This window comes from Cuculus canorus, chromosome 17 (assembly GCF_017976375.1).
Source record: "Cuculus canorus isolate bCucCan1 chromosome 17, bCucCan1.pri, whole genome shotgun sequence".
Classification (NCBI taxonomy): Eukaryota; Metazoa; Chordata; class Aves; order Cuculiformes; family Cuculidae; genus Cuculus; species Cuculus canorus.
The window spans coordinates 8,385,585-8,404,438 of NC_071417.1; the positions used below are offsets into that span (position 1 = coordinate 8,385,585).

Here is an 18,854-nt window from a genome sequence, read left to right on the forward strand (position 1 = left end):
ATGAAGGGGAATGGCCGGATATCACCAATGGCACCGCGTTCGATACCAGCGGGGTTCATCCTGGCGCTTGTTCTGCTGAAGCCCCGAAGGCGAGCAGGGTGCTGGGCCCTTGTCAGGGTGCCCAGATGGGCAGAGTGATCCCCTCGCAGACCTGCTGGGTCTCTTGGACTGATGTGAGGACACGGTCCTGCCTTGCCAGGCACAGGGTGGTTAAAGACACGGAGCTATCTTGCTGCTGAATACGGCAATTTCATACCCCTGACAAGAGTGTAAATCCATCCCGATGGACTGGAAAATTGGAAAGCCAGCGCTCAGGCTGTATTTTCTATAGACATCTATTTGAACTCCCCAAAGATACATTTATTGGCGGGTTCCAGTCCCAGCCATGTAACTGCACGTTATGCTAATTAAAATATAGCCTATGTTTTGTAACAGGATTTCCTTGGAGCACATTTGAGTGTTCAGCCACACTTTCAAATATTTGAAAAACTAAAATCACATCAAGTAAATAACTTTGGGATTGCTCACAGAATGTTAGGGTGGTTTTTTTTTTTCCCAAAGCCCACTGGAACTGGCTGTACTCATTGCGATGACGGAGGGATGTAAAATACACTGATTTTGGAAGCTGCTTGTAGTCTAGATCAAAAGCTGTGTGTTATATTTAATCATATAGAGCTCATTTCATTAAAAAAAACCAACCTGTTTGTACAAAATGGGATATGGAAGTATCACAGCGCTCAGCTGTGACCCCAAATACCTTTGGAAACAACCCTGCCCTCTGGCAGGATGTGCTGGTCTCACACCAGGCACTTTTAACACCTGCATCACCCAAGCAGTGATGACCCACCACACCTCGGTGTGTGCCACCTCATCTAGGATGTATTATCTATTAATTTCTGAACCCAGCAGAAGCTGACATAGAGATTTATACATCCATATGTTCTGCACTTCCCTTTTTACACGGTTTGCTTTTATAAGACTTCTGTGAGGCATTCGGTATGGCAAGTGAGCGCAGTTAGCTTAATTGGTCTGCAGTCTGCCCTTCCAGCCCCAAACACTTGTGTCAAATTCCCCACTGCCAGAGGAGTTAAAAAATATATAGAAGGAAACATTTGTGATGCTGTAACATCCACAAAATGTACATTTTAAATAGCACCTTTATGTATTCATAGTGTCAGAAATAGGGACAATTAGAGGGCTAAGAGATATTGATTTCATTTGCTTCTGATCCAGACTTTCCTCATTCTTTCTGCTAAGGAGGAGAGGAGGAAGAGGAAACGTTTATTATGGCCTCTGATACCTCCCCATCAGATAAATTCCACTCCCCGTTAGCTCTGGCCGCACAACCCGCTGGCAGCCTGACTGCGTGCTATTATCTCATTCCTTGAGATGATACCGCTCGGGGTGCTGCTGATTGCAGCGAGAGCACAGCGCTCACTTGTTGCAGCCCTCACTGAGCCCACGCTCTGTTTTTCCTCCCTGCTGGACACACCTGATTTTCGGGAACAATTCTCCCATGGTGCTGCACTCACCACGAAGCCAGGTGGAACCTCTGTGGCTTGTTATCCTGTGGTGGCAACCAGCCTGGAGGTGCTCAAACACCTTGGAAGAAAGAAAGGGGAGCGCAGATGATGGGACTACGAAGGAGCTGGATGCTCAGCACCACCCGGGGTGGCGTTTCTGATCCTGGCACTGCAAGAAGGATTTACCAGTCTCATCACAACCTCTAGTGGACATGAATCCGCATGGTCATCACCACATCAAACGGGATATCTTTAGAAACTCTATCTCTAAAGAGGGGGTTCTGGATGCATCCCTGCCATCCCCAGCAATCAGGCTTTGCCCAGCTTTGGTCCTGGCCTAAACCCACCTGGGCAGCGATGCCACCCTCCTCTGCCCACCAGTGCCAGACTGGATATAGCCTGCCCACACCCACATAATGCTAAATATCCGTCCTGATGTCCGTGCTCCTCGCACGCTGCCCAGAGCCTCCTGGCACAAGTCCTTGGGAAGGGATGCTCCTGTGCTGCCTGTTCTGCTGCGGTGCTCGATGCTGGTGGGCGGGTGTAAGCGGATGTTCGGAGGAGAGGCTTTCACACCTCCTCTCTGTTGATTTAAATGGTTCCGCAAGAGCAAAGCACCAAAAAGCCAGCAGCTGAGCAACCGAACAGCGTAAGTCATGTGAAATTAGTTGTTTCTTTAAAGAACGAACTGAAAGAGCAGGCAGATGGAGCACAACGAACAATCTCTCTGCAGGCTCTGATCCTGCTCCCCCTCACAGTTTGAGAGCAGCGGGGCTTGCTAATCTGGGCCCTGGCTGTGACCTCCTGTGAGCAGAATGACAAGCCTTTTCCCCAGGCACAGGCAGAGCTGCCACGTGGCCACTGGCTCCAGGGCTGCGTGTGCAGGAGTTTGGGATTTTACAGCAATAATTCACCGAACCTCATAAAGGGTCAACTATTTATCAGCTCCCTCTCTGCCAAGAAAAGAGGAGTTTGAAACGCTGCGTTCTCGTACCCTGAGATTCATGACAGATTGTGCTTGTCATAAGGGCTAAATCCTGTTCCTGAAGAGCAGGGCTGCCTGCTGGTGCTCCCAATGGGTGCTCGGGATTGGGACACCCCTCCTTGGAATCATACAATCATGGAATGGTTTGGATTGGAAAGGACCTTAAAGATCATCCACTTCCAAACCCCTGCCATGGTGGGGGGGGGGGGGGGGGTGTCCCCTTCCTCCAAGGTATGAGGCAGCAGAGCTGTGAGCCCCATCCTGGGCCCAGCACTCAACTTGGTTGGTTTGCCCAGCTGCCCCAGACCCCCTCAGGGCAGCACAGAGCCTGGTGCTGTATGCACATCTCCTCACCAGTGGCCTGGACAAGAGCGTTTGTGTAACACATTGGATAAAAGGGTATTTCTGTTTGTTCTGCTGCTGAAACAGGATGCCAGCGTTTGTGGATAGAGACTTCGCGTCAGATTCCTTCCCATGTATGTGCATGGCCATACACAGAGCACAAACCCATGTAGCTGAGAGAGAAAATGCTGTAATCTACGCCCATTTCTGTTTTGTTACCCAGAAAGGATAGATTCTGTAATATAATCTCAGTATGAAAGCTGGGTAAACCAAAAAGTCAAAGTCTCTCAATGCAATCTGGATTTGAGAGCAGAAATGAAAGCCCATCAGGCAGCATTGCACAGCACTCCTAAGAGCAGGAGCTGTTAATCTTTGCTCAAACCACACCACTGGCCCCGGAGGTCGGTCTCCCAGACCCTGCACAAACACTGCAGCACAAGCAGACATCGGCCTCTCCCCTTCTCCCTCTGATCAATCCGCATCGGTAACCACAGCCAGCAGCGCACCAAACCCCATCTGCTTCATCCTCACAGCCTTCCAGCTAGGAAAGACCGGGAGCAGCACAGATTTAGCAGTCTCTAAGCACCCTGCTAGTTTGCAACGACTTCGTCAAGTCACCCGCAGACGGGTCCTGAAGCCTGTTCACAGTCTGTCATCGCAGCAGGATGACAGGGGGAAAGGGAGAAGGAGTGGATTTGCGTGGAGATGTGAAACACGTGGAATGAACATGCGGCCCCTGGGTAAACACTCACCACCCCATCGCACCCAAGCTGGTGGGATAGGAACACCAACGGAGACCTGGCACCGGGGACTGGGGACACCGTGGGTTGAGGACACCAGCGGCTGAGGCTGGAGATGCCATGGGGCTGCGGATACTGGGAGTGGGAACACTGGAGGAGCTGGAAACATTACCGGCTGGGGACACCAAGGGCTGGGGGCACTAGAGGGTTGGGGACACCAGGAATGGAGATATGAGGGGGCCAGGGATACTGGGAGCTGGGAACGCCGGAGGGCTGGGACATTGGAAGCAGGGATACTGGGGGACTGCAGATACTGGGGGGCTGGGACACTGGGCTGCTCTCCCTGATGGAGGAAGGCAGAGGGTCCAGGACGTCTCCCTGTTAGCTCACGACTTCCCATTAGGACATGGTCCCCGTTAGCCCACAGCTCCTGATTAGCACACAGCTCCTGTTAGGACACAGTCCCCGTTAGCCCACGGCTCCCCGTTAGGACGCACTCCCTGTCAGCCCACGGCTCCCCGTTAGGACACAGTCCCCGTTAGCCCACGGCTCCCCGTTAGGACGCACTCCCTGTCAGCCCACGGCTCCCCGTTAGCCCACGGCTCCCCGATACGATGCAGTCCCCGTCAGCCCACGGCTCCCCGTTAGCCCACGGCTCCCAATTAGGACGCAGTCCCCGTTATCCCACGGCTCCCCGATACGATGCAGTCCCTGTCAGCCCACGGCTCCCCGTTACCCCGCGGTTCCCGTTCGGACCGGCCCGGCGGTGGGAGCTGTCCGCGGTGCTGAACCGCCGCTGTCCCGCCGGGCCCCTCTCCCGGTGCCGTTACCGGTGCCGTTACCGGTGCCTCTACCGGTGCTGTTACCGGTGCTTTTCCCAGCGCCGTTCACACCAGCGCCGTTCCCAGTGCCGCTCCCTGTGCCGTTCCCGGTACCGGCGCTGCGCTCTCCCGGCAATACCAGAAGTTTCGGCTCGGCCCGGGGAGCAGCAGAACCGGAGATTCCCGCTCAAGGGTGGGGGGGCGGCACCGCAGGTTCCAGCACCCCTTCCCAGTCCCACTCCCCCTTCACCGGTCACGACTGCATAAACACCATCACCCGCCGCCCCCCCGCCCCCGCCCGGCCGGTGCCCCCGGGATCCCCGCTTACCCGGGCGCGGGGCCGCGGGGCTGGCGAGCAGCAGGGCGAGCAGGCAGAGCCCGCGGGGCCCCGGCATCGTGCGGCGGCGGCGGCGGAGCCTCCGCGGGGCTGCGAGCCGAGCTGAGCCGAGCGGGGCCGGGCCGGGGGCGGGGGCTGGGCTGGGGCTGGGGCTGGGGATGGAGCTGCTGCCGGAGCCGGAGCGGGGGAGGGTGGAGAGGAGAGGGGCGGGGAAGGGCGCCGGCAGCCGCTCCAGCCCCGCCCGCGGCTCCCCCGGTTCGCGCCAGCCCCATCGACCCCCTGCTCTTCCCCTGCCTGGGGTCCCTCAACCCCTCCAACCCTCTGCTCTTTCCCCGGGCCCCAACGACCCCCTGCCCTGCCCCACCCGGGGCTCCCCCAGCCGCCCCGCCCCCCTGCTCTTTCCCTGCCGGGGCTCCCCGAGCCCCCCCGCTCACCTCGGTCCCACCAAAGCCCTGCTCTTCCCCGCCTGGGATTCCCCTGCCCCCTCCAGTTTGCTCCAGTCCTACTGATCCTCTGCTTTTCCTCTGCCTGGGCTCCCCCAGCTGCTCCAACCCCCTGGTCTTCCCTGCCCGGGGCTCCCCCATTCCCCTCCCCCCCCCCCCCCCCCCCCCGGTTTGACCTAACCCCCCGGACCTCTCTTCTTCCATTGCTGGGGCTCCCCCAGTCCCCCTACCCCAGCTCGTCCGAGACTCACCCACCTCCTTCTCTCCCCCTGCCAGGGCTCCCCCAGTTCACCCCAGTGCCCTGACCCACTGCTCTTCCCCTTCCAGGGCTCCCGCAGCCACAACACCCACACCACCTCCCCCCAGCCTCCCTGGTCCCACAGTTCTTCCCAGTTCCCCTGCTCCCCCTTCTCCCCCTGTCTCCAGGAGCCCCAGTGCCCCCCAACATGAGCCGCGCTCCCCACTGCAGGCCTAATCTGTGCCCAGTTTCTTGTATCACATTGTCCCTTGTCCGTGAGTTCCCCATAGCACCCTCTCAGCATTCCAAACCCCTCAGCATCCCAACACGCCGTCAGCCCCCGCAGACCCTCTCAGAATCCCAAGCCCCCTTCAGCACTTCAAGTCCCCCTCAGCACCCAAAGCCCCTCTCAATATTCCAACCCCCTCTCAGCACCCCAAAGTTCTTCAACATCCCAACTCGCTCTTGGCATCCCAAACTCCTCGCAGCACCCCGAGACCCTCTCAGCACCCCAAGCCCTTCTTGCCTTTCAGCTCAAGCCCTCAGCCTTGCCTCCCTCGCTCCCCTCGGGCTCCCCCAAAGCAGGGCAGTGGTGCCGTGCGAGGGGCAGACGCAGCCCCCACGGCCCCCTTGGGTCACTGAGGCATCAGAATCTGGTCCTGCTGCTGCAGCCAGTGAAGCCAGGCTGAGAGGGAGCTGCACGCTGCAGCCTGATCAGCTGTGGTGGCGGCGTGATGGGCTCTGGGCACGTTCATGGCTGGTGGAAGCTGCACAGGCTTCCCTGCCCTGTAACGCGGGGCTGGCACCATGGCCATCGGTGAGCACCCGAGTCTCCTCAGCACTGCTGCAAAAGAAGCAACGCACACCCACTCAACACCCCAGACCAGAGTTCCACCACTCCTTCGCCTGTGGGTAGGACCGTGGGTTTGATGGAACTCCCTGCCCAGCCTGGTCCTGCTCCACCCTGGGCCACCCGCAGCCGCAGTAAGCTGAGAGCTTCCAGCAGGGCTCTCCTGAGCCCGTCAGAGCGCACGGCGTAATTACACTGACTTTGATAAGAACAGGAATGGAGGCTTCTTCCTCTTGAAATCCCAAATCCTACTTTGAAATGTTTACTGTAAATCACTTTGCGGTGAGAGCTGCCTGGTCCTCCCAGCCACTCTGCCTGTCAACTCAAATAGCCCGAACAATATCACAAAGCACAGCACTAGTGTCAAACACCACAAGATCAAGGCCAGCCTGCCCCCAAACAGCCAGTTTGTTGACGCTGCCATCTAAGAAGTCCCTGCTACCTTTGAGAGACCAATTACACTGATTCTGTTACCTCAGCAACAATAATCACATACTGGAATTGCTGCAAATGCCAAGCAGAGCACATGGAGTCAAGAACCTGTCCAGACATGGGGACTGATCCTGCTGCTTTTTCTCCCTGCTGCAGAGTTCCATCGATGCGAGGAGAAGCAGCAGCCAGGAGATTTTTGAGGAGTGTGAGGCTGTGCAGGCGGAAGGGTCATTTGCATTCCCTGTGTCACTCCTGGCTGCTGCCAGCTGGGAGCAGTTGGGCAGCAGGCGAGAGAAGGACAAAATAAGAAAGGGAGAGAAATCACTGAGAGGTGCAGTATGTTATTTAACACTGTCATTTTCATATACAAAGTGGGATTCTCTTGCTCAGAGGTTTAATTTTGTCTAACAAAGCTATCTGCAGCAGAGCGAGCACAGCCTGCTCTGGTCCCCACTCTGCTCCATCCCCAGCTTCCCTCCTGACCTGCTGTTATTAAAGATAAAAGTTGCCTCTCATTTAGCAGTTTTCCTTGAGTGATTTTCATTGCGTTCATCTGCATTGTAGTAAACTCCTAAGATAGCCAGATAATAGCATCAGCACCATGGTAACAGGCAGGGAAAAAAGAACAAACGCTGGGTTTGTGTGGTAGAAATGCCCGCTAAGTGGCAAAAGTTGTTAGTGATGGAGAGGGAACAGTTAAGCTCAAGCCTTGGCTCATCAGCTAGGATTAGGGAGTCCAGCTGGGCCCAGCTCCCAACCCACACAGCACCTCAGAAGCCCTGGACATCACATCTGGAACCAGCTGGGGTTTGCTGATGCTGTGCAGAGAGATGGTGGGGCTCTTGGGGCATGTTTCCCAACTCCCTGCACCAGGAAAGGCCAGTGGCTGCTGGGGACAGTGCTGCTCAGTGAGTCTGGGGGCTGCACAGAGGTGCTTGGGTCCTCAGAGGCTTCACTGTGGTCTTGGATGAGCTGGGAGGCAGCGGGGAGGAGGGACTGTGTGCAGGGGAGATGCCATGTGGGGCAGGATGCGCCATGGGATGTGCTCCCCATAGCTGGTGTGTAACAGGGTGATTTGAATAATTTTCCTCCTGCAGCCTCCCCGCACAGCCAGCACGAAGCCTAATGGCCTGTGAAATTTCAGTCTGAGGAACAACGGCACTGTGCACGGCGGGGAAACCAGCAGCCTCGGTGCTCCCTGGGTCACTGCGCTCCTGTGGTCCCTGCCTGTACACTGGGACCTGTGGCTGGGACCCTCCACCCTGAGCCCCCTCCAGTCAGATGGGCCTCCTCAGGACTGTGCATCACAGTGCATTGTCATGCATCACCACACATCGCCATGCATCACCATGCATCATCGCACACCACCGCTCATCGCCATGCATTGCCATGCATCACTGCACATCGCCATACATTGCTGCATGCCACCATGCATCGCCATGCACCAGCACACATCGCCATGCATCACCATGCATCACTACACATCACTGCACATCACTGTGCATTGCCATGCGCCACTGTGCACCACTGCACATCAATGTGCATTGCCATGCATCATCGCACACTACCGTTCATCGCCATGCATCACTGCACATTACCATGCATTGCTGCGTGCCACCATGCATCGCCATGCCCCAGCACATATCGCCATGCATCACCATGCATCGCTACACATCACTGCACCTCATTGTGCAGTGCCATGTGCCACCGTGCACCGCTGCACATCACCATGCATTGCCATGCATCACCATGCATCACTGCACATCATCGCACATCGCCATGCATTGCCGTGCGTCACCATACATCACCGTATACACAGCCCGGCTGCATTTAGGGAGTGCTGCCGACAGGAGCAGGCGAGACAGTGGCTCCAGGAGCACCAGGGCCGGCAGCCACAGGGGTGTGTGCAAGAAAAAGAGATATTGTTATTGCTCCTTGGGCCACACTCAAGGCTGGAGATGTTTGCGTGGTCAGAAGGCATTTGCAAAGAAATAAAGAGCAGCATCTCCTGGGGCCACTTTAGTGGGCATTGCTCTAATTAGCACCATGTTCATCGGCAGTTACCTCAGACCTTTGATTAAGAGTGAAGAAAATCAATAAGCACACTAAAAATTCAGATAAGTTTCACAGCTAATTTTAATTTCACATTTTAATCTTGTATTAATGTCAATCTTAATTACCATAATTAAGTCAGATGTGACTTAGCAAGAGAAGCTTGAAGATAAGACGTTACAAGAAAGACAGTGCCTTTCTGGTGAGCAGACAAGCGCTGCTCACTGCGCTTTGGGATTCGGCTGATGCTGGCGTCAGGCTGTGGCTGCTGGGTGTCAGAGAGCAGAGGGCTTGCACGTCAGAGCCCAGGGCACTGCGCTTCCCCACACCTCCCCTTGTCTGGCATTTGTCCTCTGTGTTGCCAGCAAGAGCCTGAATCCCTCAGACTTGCTTTGCCCCTGCTTTGGACTGCCCGAATCCCCACTTGCCTCACAGCTGCCACCCTCTCCTTGGCACACGGGAGCGAAGGGAGGTGTGAACCCCACTGTGCTGGCCATGCCTGCACTTAGCTTGTCACAGCTGGTGAGATCCATGAGCTCCAAACCGCCCGGAAAATCAATCTCTCATTTATTTTCCTGATGGTGCTGCAGCAGCCCATTGCTGCTGCATTTGTTCTGCAGTTACACCTATCGATAGCCATCCGGCTCAGCTCCCTGCACCTCACAGGGCTCCATCCAGCCTATGCATCACCTAAGGATCCTTCGGACACATCCTTCTCATGGGAAGCATCCCACAGCCCAGCATCACCTGCCCACAGTGGGTAGGGCTGCCCTGAGGCCATCGGAGCCCCCCAGCACCTTGCAGGTGGCTGCTGCTGCGGCTGTGGGCAGAGGCCAGGCTGCCACACGGCACAGGAGGGGCACAGACATGGGGCGAGGCTGGCTGCTGCGCTGAAACCTGCGTGTGCAGGAGCAGGGGTGAAGAAAGACGTGATCTGTGTGTCTGCACACCTTGGGGCTGGCCACCCCTGGCTGGGCAGGGAGGTTTTTTCCTGCGGTGTTTGCCAGCATCCTCGCAGGTTTTGCTCTCCCCTAACTAGTAGCCTTGCCGAGTACTCAGCCTGCAAAAGCACTCACAAGCTGACTCCTGTGCTCTGAAGCTTTCTAGCTCACCTGAGAGGCTGGAACCCTTGGCTGATTTTATGGATAGTGACACATCTCTGGGTCCTGGTTCCTAGCCCTGAGGGTGTCCTCTCCAAGGACAGCCAGGTCCTTCCCAAGCCGAGGCCAGAGCATCGCTACTGGCAGCCCACCAGCGGTGCTGGGTGGGTGGGGATGCACCAGCTGCAGCCGAGCAGGGATGCAGAGAGCAAACTGACATCAGCTGTGCCCCAGCAACACATATCAGGAGTCCATAGCCACAGTGGCACCTCCAGTGCTGCAGGAAGGAGCTTTCCTGGTCTGGGTACAGCTGTTTCTTCTGATGAGCTGAGATCGCTACCCTGAGCTACCAGAACCCTCTTGGATGAGCATCTTACAGCTTAAATGTTGGGTGCAGATCCTTTTCTCCAGAGCCTGCATAAAGAGGGCAGGGGCTCAGAGCAACAGCAGCAAGGTGGGTTTTCCCTGGTGTTTGTGGGGTACTGAGGCCCCAGTGTATGTGTGGGGCGGAGGGCAGCCCTGGCCGCGAGAGGGGGATGGAGATGCCAGAAGGACAGATCCCAACTGGTCTGCGCCTAGGGCTCCTGGATCCAGACCTGTGCTGAGCTGCCCCGAAGTGCTTGAGGGCTCCTGTTCGGAACTCAACCTTGTACTGCTGCTCTCTGATGTGAAGGAGGGCTCCTGTGAGGGCACCCAGGGGCAGGTGTGGGGCACCAATCTCCTGCCCCCCCCATCCAAGCACATATGGGGGCGGCCTCCTCCCTGCAGCTTTCTTGGTAAGCTTCCACCCCCTCCTCCACGGTGCCCAGAGAGGCTTTAATGGCAGGAGGAAGCGGAAAAACAGCCTCGGCTTTAGAGTTAGAAGCTGAGGTCTCCTGTAGCGAAGCTGAATGGTGGCTCTGAGGAGCAGTCTCCAGGCTCTGCTGGCTGGGGGGCATCGCTGCTCCCAGGGCAGAAAAGGCCTTTGTCCTGCAGAGATGGCAGAGCCACTTCAGCTTTTGGCTTTCAAAGCAAGCTGCCTCCCTGCTCTGCCTTACAAACGCCAGCGCTGAATGGGGGGTTTCAGTCCCAGGCCAGGCTCCGTTCCAGCCCCTTTGAGCGGGCACAGCTGGGGGCCCTTTCAGGAGGGAAGTCCTTGTTCCTTGTCGACAGAAGAAGACTTTGCACAGCTCAAAAATAGGCTCTCTATTGCCCATTGGGGTCTGGAGGGGGCTGAGAGAAACAAACCCGCTGTGGGGATGGCAGGTAGCGGCGTCCCTGCAAAGTGGGAAGAAAGCGACCCTGCAGGCAGCCTGCCTGGGATGCTGGGTGGCCTGGGCTCTGGGCAGCTCCTTGGCCAAGCACTGGTCAGGGTTGAGCAGCTGTGACCTGTAGCATCACGTCTGAACCCCACCTCTGCATCCTTTAGTGATGCAATGCCCCTGTAGGGGCAATTGGTCGCAGCACGGCTGCACAGAGACAGAGACCTTGTGGCTCTGAGGGAGACATCCCATCGTCAGAGCAAAAGCTTTCATCATGCAGCAGGGATGAAGCCTGGGAGCTTCTACCTGAGCCCATGGTACCTTAATTCCCCAGCCATAAATCAGAACATTGTCTGATCCTCTATGCATAATTCATTGCTTAATTAACTAAGGCTCCTCACAGCAGCACCCAGAGAGGCTCACACCCCCTTCAGGCATGGCAGCTCCCTCCAATTTGTGGTTAACAGGCTCTTTACCAAGGCAATAATGCTGTTCTGGTTGCCATTTCCATAACTCATTGCTGTGCTGTGCTCTCCAGAAGTTTTAAAGACTTTTTAGTTGTGATTTTCAGTTTTTTGCTCTGCCAGAATTTGCATTAGGGGAGACTCTAGTCTGAGCTCTTCACTGCCTGTGAATCACTGAGTGGTTTGGGTTAGAAGGAACCTTGAAGCCCATCCAGTTCCTCCCCCTGCCATGGGCAGGGACACCTCCCACTGGATCAGGTTGCTCCATCCAACCTGGCCTTGAACGCCTCCAGGAATGGGGCAGCCACCACTGCTCCGGGCAACCTGAGCCACACTCATTGTGAAGAATTTCTTCCTAAGACCTCATCTCAATCTCCCCTCTTTCAGCTGAAAACCATTCCTTCTCATCCTATCCCTGCACTCCCTGATCAAAACCCCTCCCCAGCTCCCCTGGAGCCCCTTTCAGCACTGGAAGCTGCTCTAAGGTCTCCCCACAACCTTCTCTTTTCCCAGGCTGAACACCTCAATGCTTTCATCCTGTCCTTGTATGGGAGGTGCTCCAGCCCTCGGATCATCTCCATGGTCTCCTCTGGACTCATGAAAGCAGAGGGGCAGAATTCGTTTCCTTTCCCTGTTGGTCCCACTTTTAATTTTGCACTGATGTTGTGCATTTATTTCAGCCCCAGTTTTCTCAAAGCTCTTCTCGCCCCTCCCCTCTCCAGCAAGGCAAACCTCTCACCACCCAGCAAGGCTTCCAGGTGCTTTGATCCGAGAGTCGTGGGGCTGGATCTTTGCAGGGGTAGGCAGCACTCTGGTATTTCTCTTCCTGATGAAGCCCAGTACTGACAGTCTCAAGGACCTCGAGAAAACTGCCTTCTACGCATCACCAGCTGCCAAAAAATATTTATTCTCTTGAGGCTTCCTACCTGGGCCTCCGTTTCTGTATTCATTTCAGAATCTGTATTCATGCCAGGACACTGCTGGTATTTACTCATCGTGTCCCATATAAATTGCAAGGTAAGTTACTCTGAGCCAGCTACTGTTACTGATAGGGAAAACTGAATTTGTAAATTCATGAGTACACAGAATTACATCGTCCTCACTAGCACTTTTTCCTGGAAGAACAAAAAAATTCCATTAAAAGTTCATTTTTGAGCGAGGCACAGTGCTATGGCTTTAGTGCAATCTCCAGAAAAGTGTTTTCTTTGCCTCTGCACTATTTTACACTTACTGTACTCTGTTCATCATCTCCGGGAAGATGTCCTGGCTCTCTCACTTACACCAGCATCTCCATATGCTTTTCAGGGTCCCTTTTCAGGGCACAGCACCAGCGCTCAGTACCTCGAGCTGGGCAGGAATGCCATAGGAAAGGCTTGAAGTGTCTGTGGGATGGGCTGAGTGCCACCTGCAGACCTTGGGCCCTGAGCATTGACCAGAGATAAATATTTTTCATCCAATGGGTCCAAATAACTTCCCCACAGGGATTTTGAAAGCGCTCTCAGAGGAGCTGATGCAATCAGCATCTCTCCGTGATGCTGATTGGGAATAAGCCCTGAGATGGCAGAGCAACTGGAGGGAGCAGGCAAGCACTGCCACGGCACCAGCGCCTGGGCAGGTGAGCGCAGCCGCTGAGACGATAAAGTAAAAGGAACGGTGAAATGAGGGAAGCAGGAAAAAGAAGGGAAGAGGAGATTACAATTAGCACCAGTAACCATGGCATTCTGAAACCCACGGTTTGTCAAATAGCTGATTGTAATCTTTGAAGAGATTATGCATTTGATGGAGGAAGGTACGTGAATTGCTGTTATAGGTTGTTGTAATGTATTTGATGTGGTATCAAGCAGTATTCTCATGAAAAGCAGCAGGATGCAGTATCAACGCAGTGCATCTTAAGTGGGTTAAGAACCGGCTCATTGACAGATCTCGGAGAAAAGCAACGAGGAATCGTCTTCAAATGGAGGAATTATTAATGAGTCCGTTAAGAACTGGTGCTTAGCTCTGCTTCTGCTTCACATTCTCACTTATGATCTGCAGGTAAATGTAAAATCACTAGCGATTAGATTTACAAGAGGGAGATTAGCAGGCTGGTTAATTTGTGTGGAGACGTGCAGTCATACGGCACAACCCAGATCGCAGTGCAGGATGAATTATGAAACTAAATGTACTTTAGCCAGTCAAGTGTTAAATCCTGTGCCACGAGAGAGCTTTGGGATGGGAGAGCTCTGCACTGGGCAGCAGTGGAAGGGATTTCGAGGTCCAAGGGACTGATGAGTCCTTCTGCAATGGCAAAAAAAAGCAGTTGGCATCCTTTAAGTCAGAGAAACCCCTTTAGAAACGGCAGCTCCTCCAGCTGTTCGGGTACCTTTTTATCTCCAAAGGGAGAAAGGAATGATGCTTTAGTTAATCACAGCTTTGCAGAGAGGCCATGGCAGCCCTCACCCTCATGCACAGCAGATTCCCAATGGGCTCTGTGCCTCAGCCAGCAGCAAATCTGTGAGCTAGTAAGGACATACTCGCCTGCTCTGGGCATCACCCAGGGAGCCAGCAGCTTCAGTCTGGGTGACACGGGGAGCAGGACAGTGGCACTGAGTGACAATGAGTGGTCTTGCCTTGGTGGAGTGACAGCATTTCCCTCCCAGCCCACTGGTGGCAGCCCTGTGGATACTTCCCAAAGCCCTGCGGCTGGTTTTCTCTGCAGGGGCTGTTTGCTCTCTTTGTGGGGTAAAGGCGATTTGTTCTAAAGCTCTTTTAATGAAAAAAAAAAAAAAGAAAAAAAAAAAGGAATAATCCATACTGTGCTGCTTTGCTCTGACCCGTCCTCCAAGCTGTGATGCTTTAATTGATTAGCTTGTAAGAGCTTGGCAGCAGAGCCGGTGCTTTGTTGGTAGTGTTTCCGCAGCTCCCGCAGGTGGAAAGCTATTAACTGCCTCCAGACCCGTGCCTCTGCCTGAAAAGTGCTTTTGGGCGGATGCTTTTCGTGGTTTTCAGAGAAAAGCCACTAAAAGTGTGGCTGGGTCTGTGTATGTGTTCTGCCTCCAGTGAGGAGGTCCGGGTGCGTCCCATGCCCAGTGCCACCCTCACCCACGGTCCTGCAGCGCATTAGGGTTACATGGATACAGCCTATTTATTCCAAGAGATCTTAGCAAAATAATAACAGTTCACTTGTGCAGAGCTATTATCAAGGCTTGCTCTAACTTCATGCTGCCAAGTGTGTCAATATGATGAGGGGCTGGTAATAAAGCTACCAGCAGTCACTAAGTGCTGCTGCAGAAATGCCTCATCTCAAATAGCAGTACTTTGGCTCTCCAGCACCTGCTCGGAGTCCTGTGAACAGGGATTTGTCAAGGCTGAAAGGTTCAGTGTTGGTTCCCGGTACTTTGTGCACCTGGTTATGGGCTCCAGCAGCTTTCATACGCAACACAACCCGATCCTGCGTGTCCCCCTGCCCATGGAAGGGGGTGGAATTGGATGGGCTTTAAGGTGCCTTCCAACCCAAACCATTCCATGATTCTGTGAAGTGAGGGGCTGGACATAGCACTTGAGAAGTCACAAGAGCCGGAAAGAGGATGAAAGAAGTTAAAAATCTAATCCTTGAGTCATTCAAATGGAACAGCACCTGGGCAGCTGTGGCGTGCTGGGTGCTGGCGTGCATAGCTCAGCTCACTCGAACCGCACAGCAGGGAGCCATAAAGTGTCTTTGCGACAAAGCACCTTTTGCAAAGCTGCCTCTCAAAATTCACTTCCACAAGGAAGCTGAGCCACATGAACTGTGGGTTCTCAGCCTCCAAGTTGCAAGCTCTTCTACCCCCAGGCTAAGGGCACAGTCCGAATGATCATGGAATGATAGAATGGCTCTGTGTTCCCAGCAGGATCTGGCCCCAGCTCAGTGCAGGCGTTTGTTCTGAGCAACTTGGAAGCTGGGAAGCGTAGCTCTGCCACCGCGCTGGCTCCGGCACCCTGCGGCATCAACTGGCACATGAAAGCGTTGAAGCCTCAGCTCCATGGTCCTTCCCTGTTCTCAGAGGGTTTCAGCACCTGGGGAGGCTCCGTGGGGATCCAGGCATGATTTCGAAAGGCAGAAGAGAAGCTGAGGAGGAAGGAAGAGCAGGCAGACTTGGAAAAAACATGTGTGGGGCCCTGGCAGGGCTTCGGCATCGCAGTGTGTGTGTGCATGTGCATTCACACGGTGAGAGATGTAGCGCAAACTGAAATGAGATTAGCTAATGTACTGCAAACACAAACCATCTAGGAAGGAAATATCTCTCTCCAACAAATGCAAATCTTTCCGCCCAGTTTACTGCATAATGTTGCCCATTAACCCCTGCACCCTGCCTGCTGGGGAGGGGAGGCAGGTAAATGCTTGTTCAGAGAATGGTCCCTCGGTTGAAAGTAACCGAGCGTTGTTCACTGCAGCTCTGGCACATTGCAAGCAGCGCTTGTGCCACTCTGAAAGGACGTGCCTCTTCAAGGCACACGCTTCACAGGTTCCAAGAGCTGCCAGCCCTGCCTGTGTGCTGCCTGCAGCCCTCACCCACTGAGAGCTCATGTCTGCAGCCTGCATCTAGGGACAGGAGCACGCGTAGTTTCTCCAGGCACATCTCACGGGGAGAGAGGCCATGGTGCTTCGCAGGATGGCAGCCAGCTGCCCTGGAGGCAGAGCCGAAAGGCTGCGGAGTCGGTGTGCTGCCGCCGATAACCAGTTATGTCCCTCAGCGCCTCTGTTACAATGAGCACAAAGCCACGTGTTTTCAGATGCTGCTCTTGGCCAGGCTTGAGATGCTTGGCAGAGAGAAGTAGTTGTCATGGAAGGGGCTTTTGCAGGCTGCAGGCTTGCTTTTAACCCTCGGGATGTACAAGCCCCAGAGCAGAAAGGTCTCTGCAGACACATAGCTGTGCTTGTAACTTTGATGATGGTGACAATTGCAATAGGAGAGATTAGTTTTTCTTCTCTCTTTTATGTACACATGTTCCACAAGACGGCAAGCTCTTTGTAGAGCAGAGTAAGGGCTCTGTACCAGTGTTAAACACCTCCATGCCTACATCTCTCTGCATGGGAAGAGAGCAGTTGTAGTATTGAAGTTGCTTGCATCCAGGTACAATCGGATTCACGCTGGCTTAACTTCAGGGCTCGCTCCTTGGCCCACCCTGTGGCCAAGCCTCTCCAGCCAGCTCAGAGAAACCATGTGCAGAGTTTCTGCACACGTTCTTGCTGCAGACACCCCGCTCCTCAGCCTGCCGCTGCTGCCTTGAGCGCCCGGCAATCAATACTGCCTTCTCTGCCTGTCATGCTCGGCTGTCCTCAAACCTCGTTTGGCTACAGGAGGAAACCACTTCCACCTTCCGAGGCAGTGCCAGCTGCCCAGATCCTGGTGCTGCCCTTGCTGGAGGCTGCATCGCACCAGGCAAGGGCTCGGGGCACCCCAGGGGTGTCTGCGGTCGCATTGGTAGCAAACCCCTGCAGCTCTATTCATACATAGCTTTATTATGGCCATATTTCAAGGCAAGGGGTGGGGGACCATTGCAGAGGAAGGACGTTAGCTGGTAGTGGCATGGGCACACGGCCACCGCCCACTCGCTGTGAGTGACCTTGTCCCACTGAGCACAGACCGAGGCACCTCCCTGGGATGATTTCAGCCCATTTCTGATCAGGAGATGTCCTGGTACCACAGCCTGCTATGAGGGCTGGGAATCCCAAAGCCCCTGACTGAGCAAGAGACTGGAGCAGAGGATGCGGGGACACAAGCAGGCCCTACAAGGGGAATGTCCCCAGTGATGGCATCCCTCCCCGCCAAGGAAAACAAGTGATGTGCGGCTCCAGCTGCTTGCCAGCCCAGTGAGTTTGGTTGCCTGTCAGGGAAACACAATGGCATTATGTACAGTTTGTAATCCATTCTGCAATGCCGTGTCCAAAGAGCTCAGCATCCCCATGCAGCTCCTACCCTGCTGCCAATGTTGCTTAAGCAGTTTCCAGTTGCATCTGATTACTGTGCAAGGCAACTACTGCGATTGCCAGCTGAATGACACGAGTGCGCTCAACGGCAGCTCAGCTTTGGCCTCTGGGGAGATGTCCTGCCCAGGCCTCTTGCCCTGAGATTGCATCGAAGCACGTAGCTGCACAGGCTGTGGCTCAGACAGGGCTGGGAGATAGGCTTTGCACTGATGAGTGGCTGGGAAAGCAGGGAAGGAGTGATGTCTGCAGGTTAAAGGGAGGTCATGCTGTTGCAGGGATGACTGCTGAGCTGCCCAGAGCGGCTGCGGGGTTAATAGAATAAACCAGTGGAATTTGTAAAACATTCTTGAGACTCCAAGAGATCAGTTTGGGCTTTGTGTTTGGCAGTAGAAGCAAATGCTGTACCACTTTCCCCTGACCTGGTGCTTAGGATGACTTAGGGAGGGCTATTTTTGACCCCCAGGAGGTTCTTATATACCTTAGCGAAGCTCTGTGGGGTCAGGCGTGCTGCACGCCACCCGGGGTCTGTGTGTGCTCACTGGCTCCAAGCCCTGCATGATCCGATGCTGATGATGCCCTTCCCATGAAATGCCCACCGGGTGTGTTCTGCACTTTTATATCATTACCAGCTGCGAGTGAAGGTGTGAAGTTGGGGACACATGTCTGGAGAGCTTAAAATCATCATACATTGACCAGTCTTTTGCAGAATCCTCACACAGGAACTGTGTGAAGTGGTGTTAGGTGGGAACAACTGACTGCAAAGAGATTGTCCCGGGGCTGCGTCTGGCCACGGACTTCAGCCGTTCTTGGGGTAGGTGCCCTCAAAGCATGGAATGGTAATGTTTTTACTGGTGCTGTTACTAGAATTCTCACAGCACCAGGGTGTCCCGAGCTGGCTTTCTCCCCCTTGTTTCAGGTAACGACACCCACTGACCATGCAGAAACAGCTCTGCTCTGGGGCAGCCTGGTAGTGGATGTCTCTCTCAGATATCTCCAGGAATAATGATGTCCTGCTGATATTCACATGGCATCACTGTGCCTCCTCTGAAAAGTCGCCCTTGTTTTCAGAAAATCACCTCTGTAGGCTTTCTCTCTCTCCTTGTGAGTGTGTTTATCCAGCCCAAAGCCCAGCGTGGTCACAGGAAGACAAGGCTGCAGCCCTGCGTGCCTCGTGGTGGGCAGAGCTCAGGAGCCTGGCACAGCAGCCCCGCTCCCCCGTGGGCTGAAGGGACACGATCTGCCCAGCCCCCCTGAGCCCAGTGAGTTAACAACATTGTGGAGGATTTAAAATTGAAGGAGCCTCCTGACGGCCCTCATGTAGATCTAATAATTTACT

At 54.5% G+C, this 18,854-nt stretch overlaps 1 protein-coding gene across 1 annotated transcript in view; it reads right to left on the reverse strand.

Moving 5' to 3' along the window:
* Positions 1–4,892, reverse strand: part of SEZ6L (seizure related 6 homolog like) — a 49,457-nt gene extending 44,565 nt beyond the window's left edge. Inside the window, exon 1 of the mRNA XM_054082394.1 lies at positions 4,740–4,892. Within this exon, the coding sequence (XP_053938369.1) occupies positions 4,740–4,806 (67 nt within the window). The 5' untranslated portion in view covers positions 4,807–4,892. The remainder of the gene's footprint in view (positions 1–4,739) is intronic.
* Positions 4,893–18,854: the final 13,962 nt, after the last annotated feature.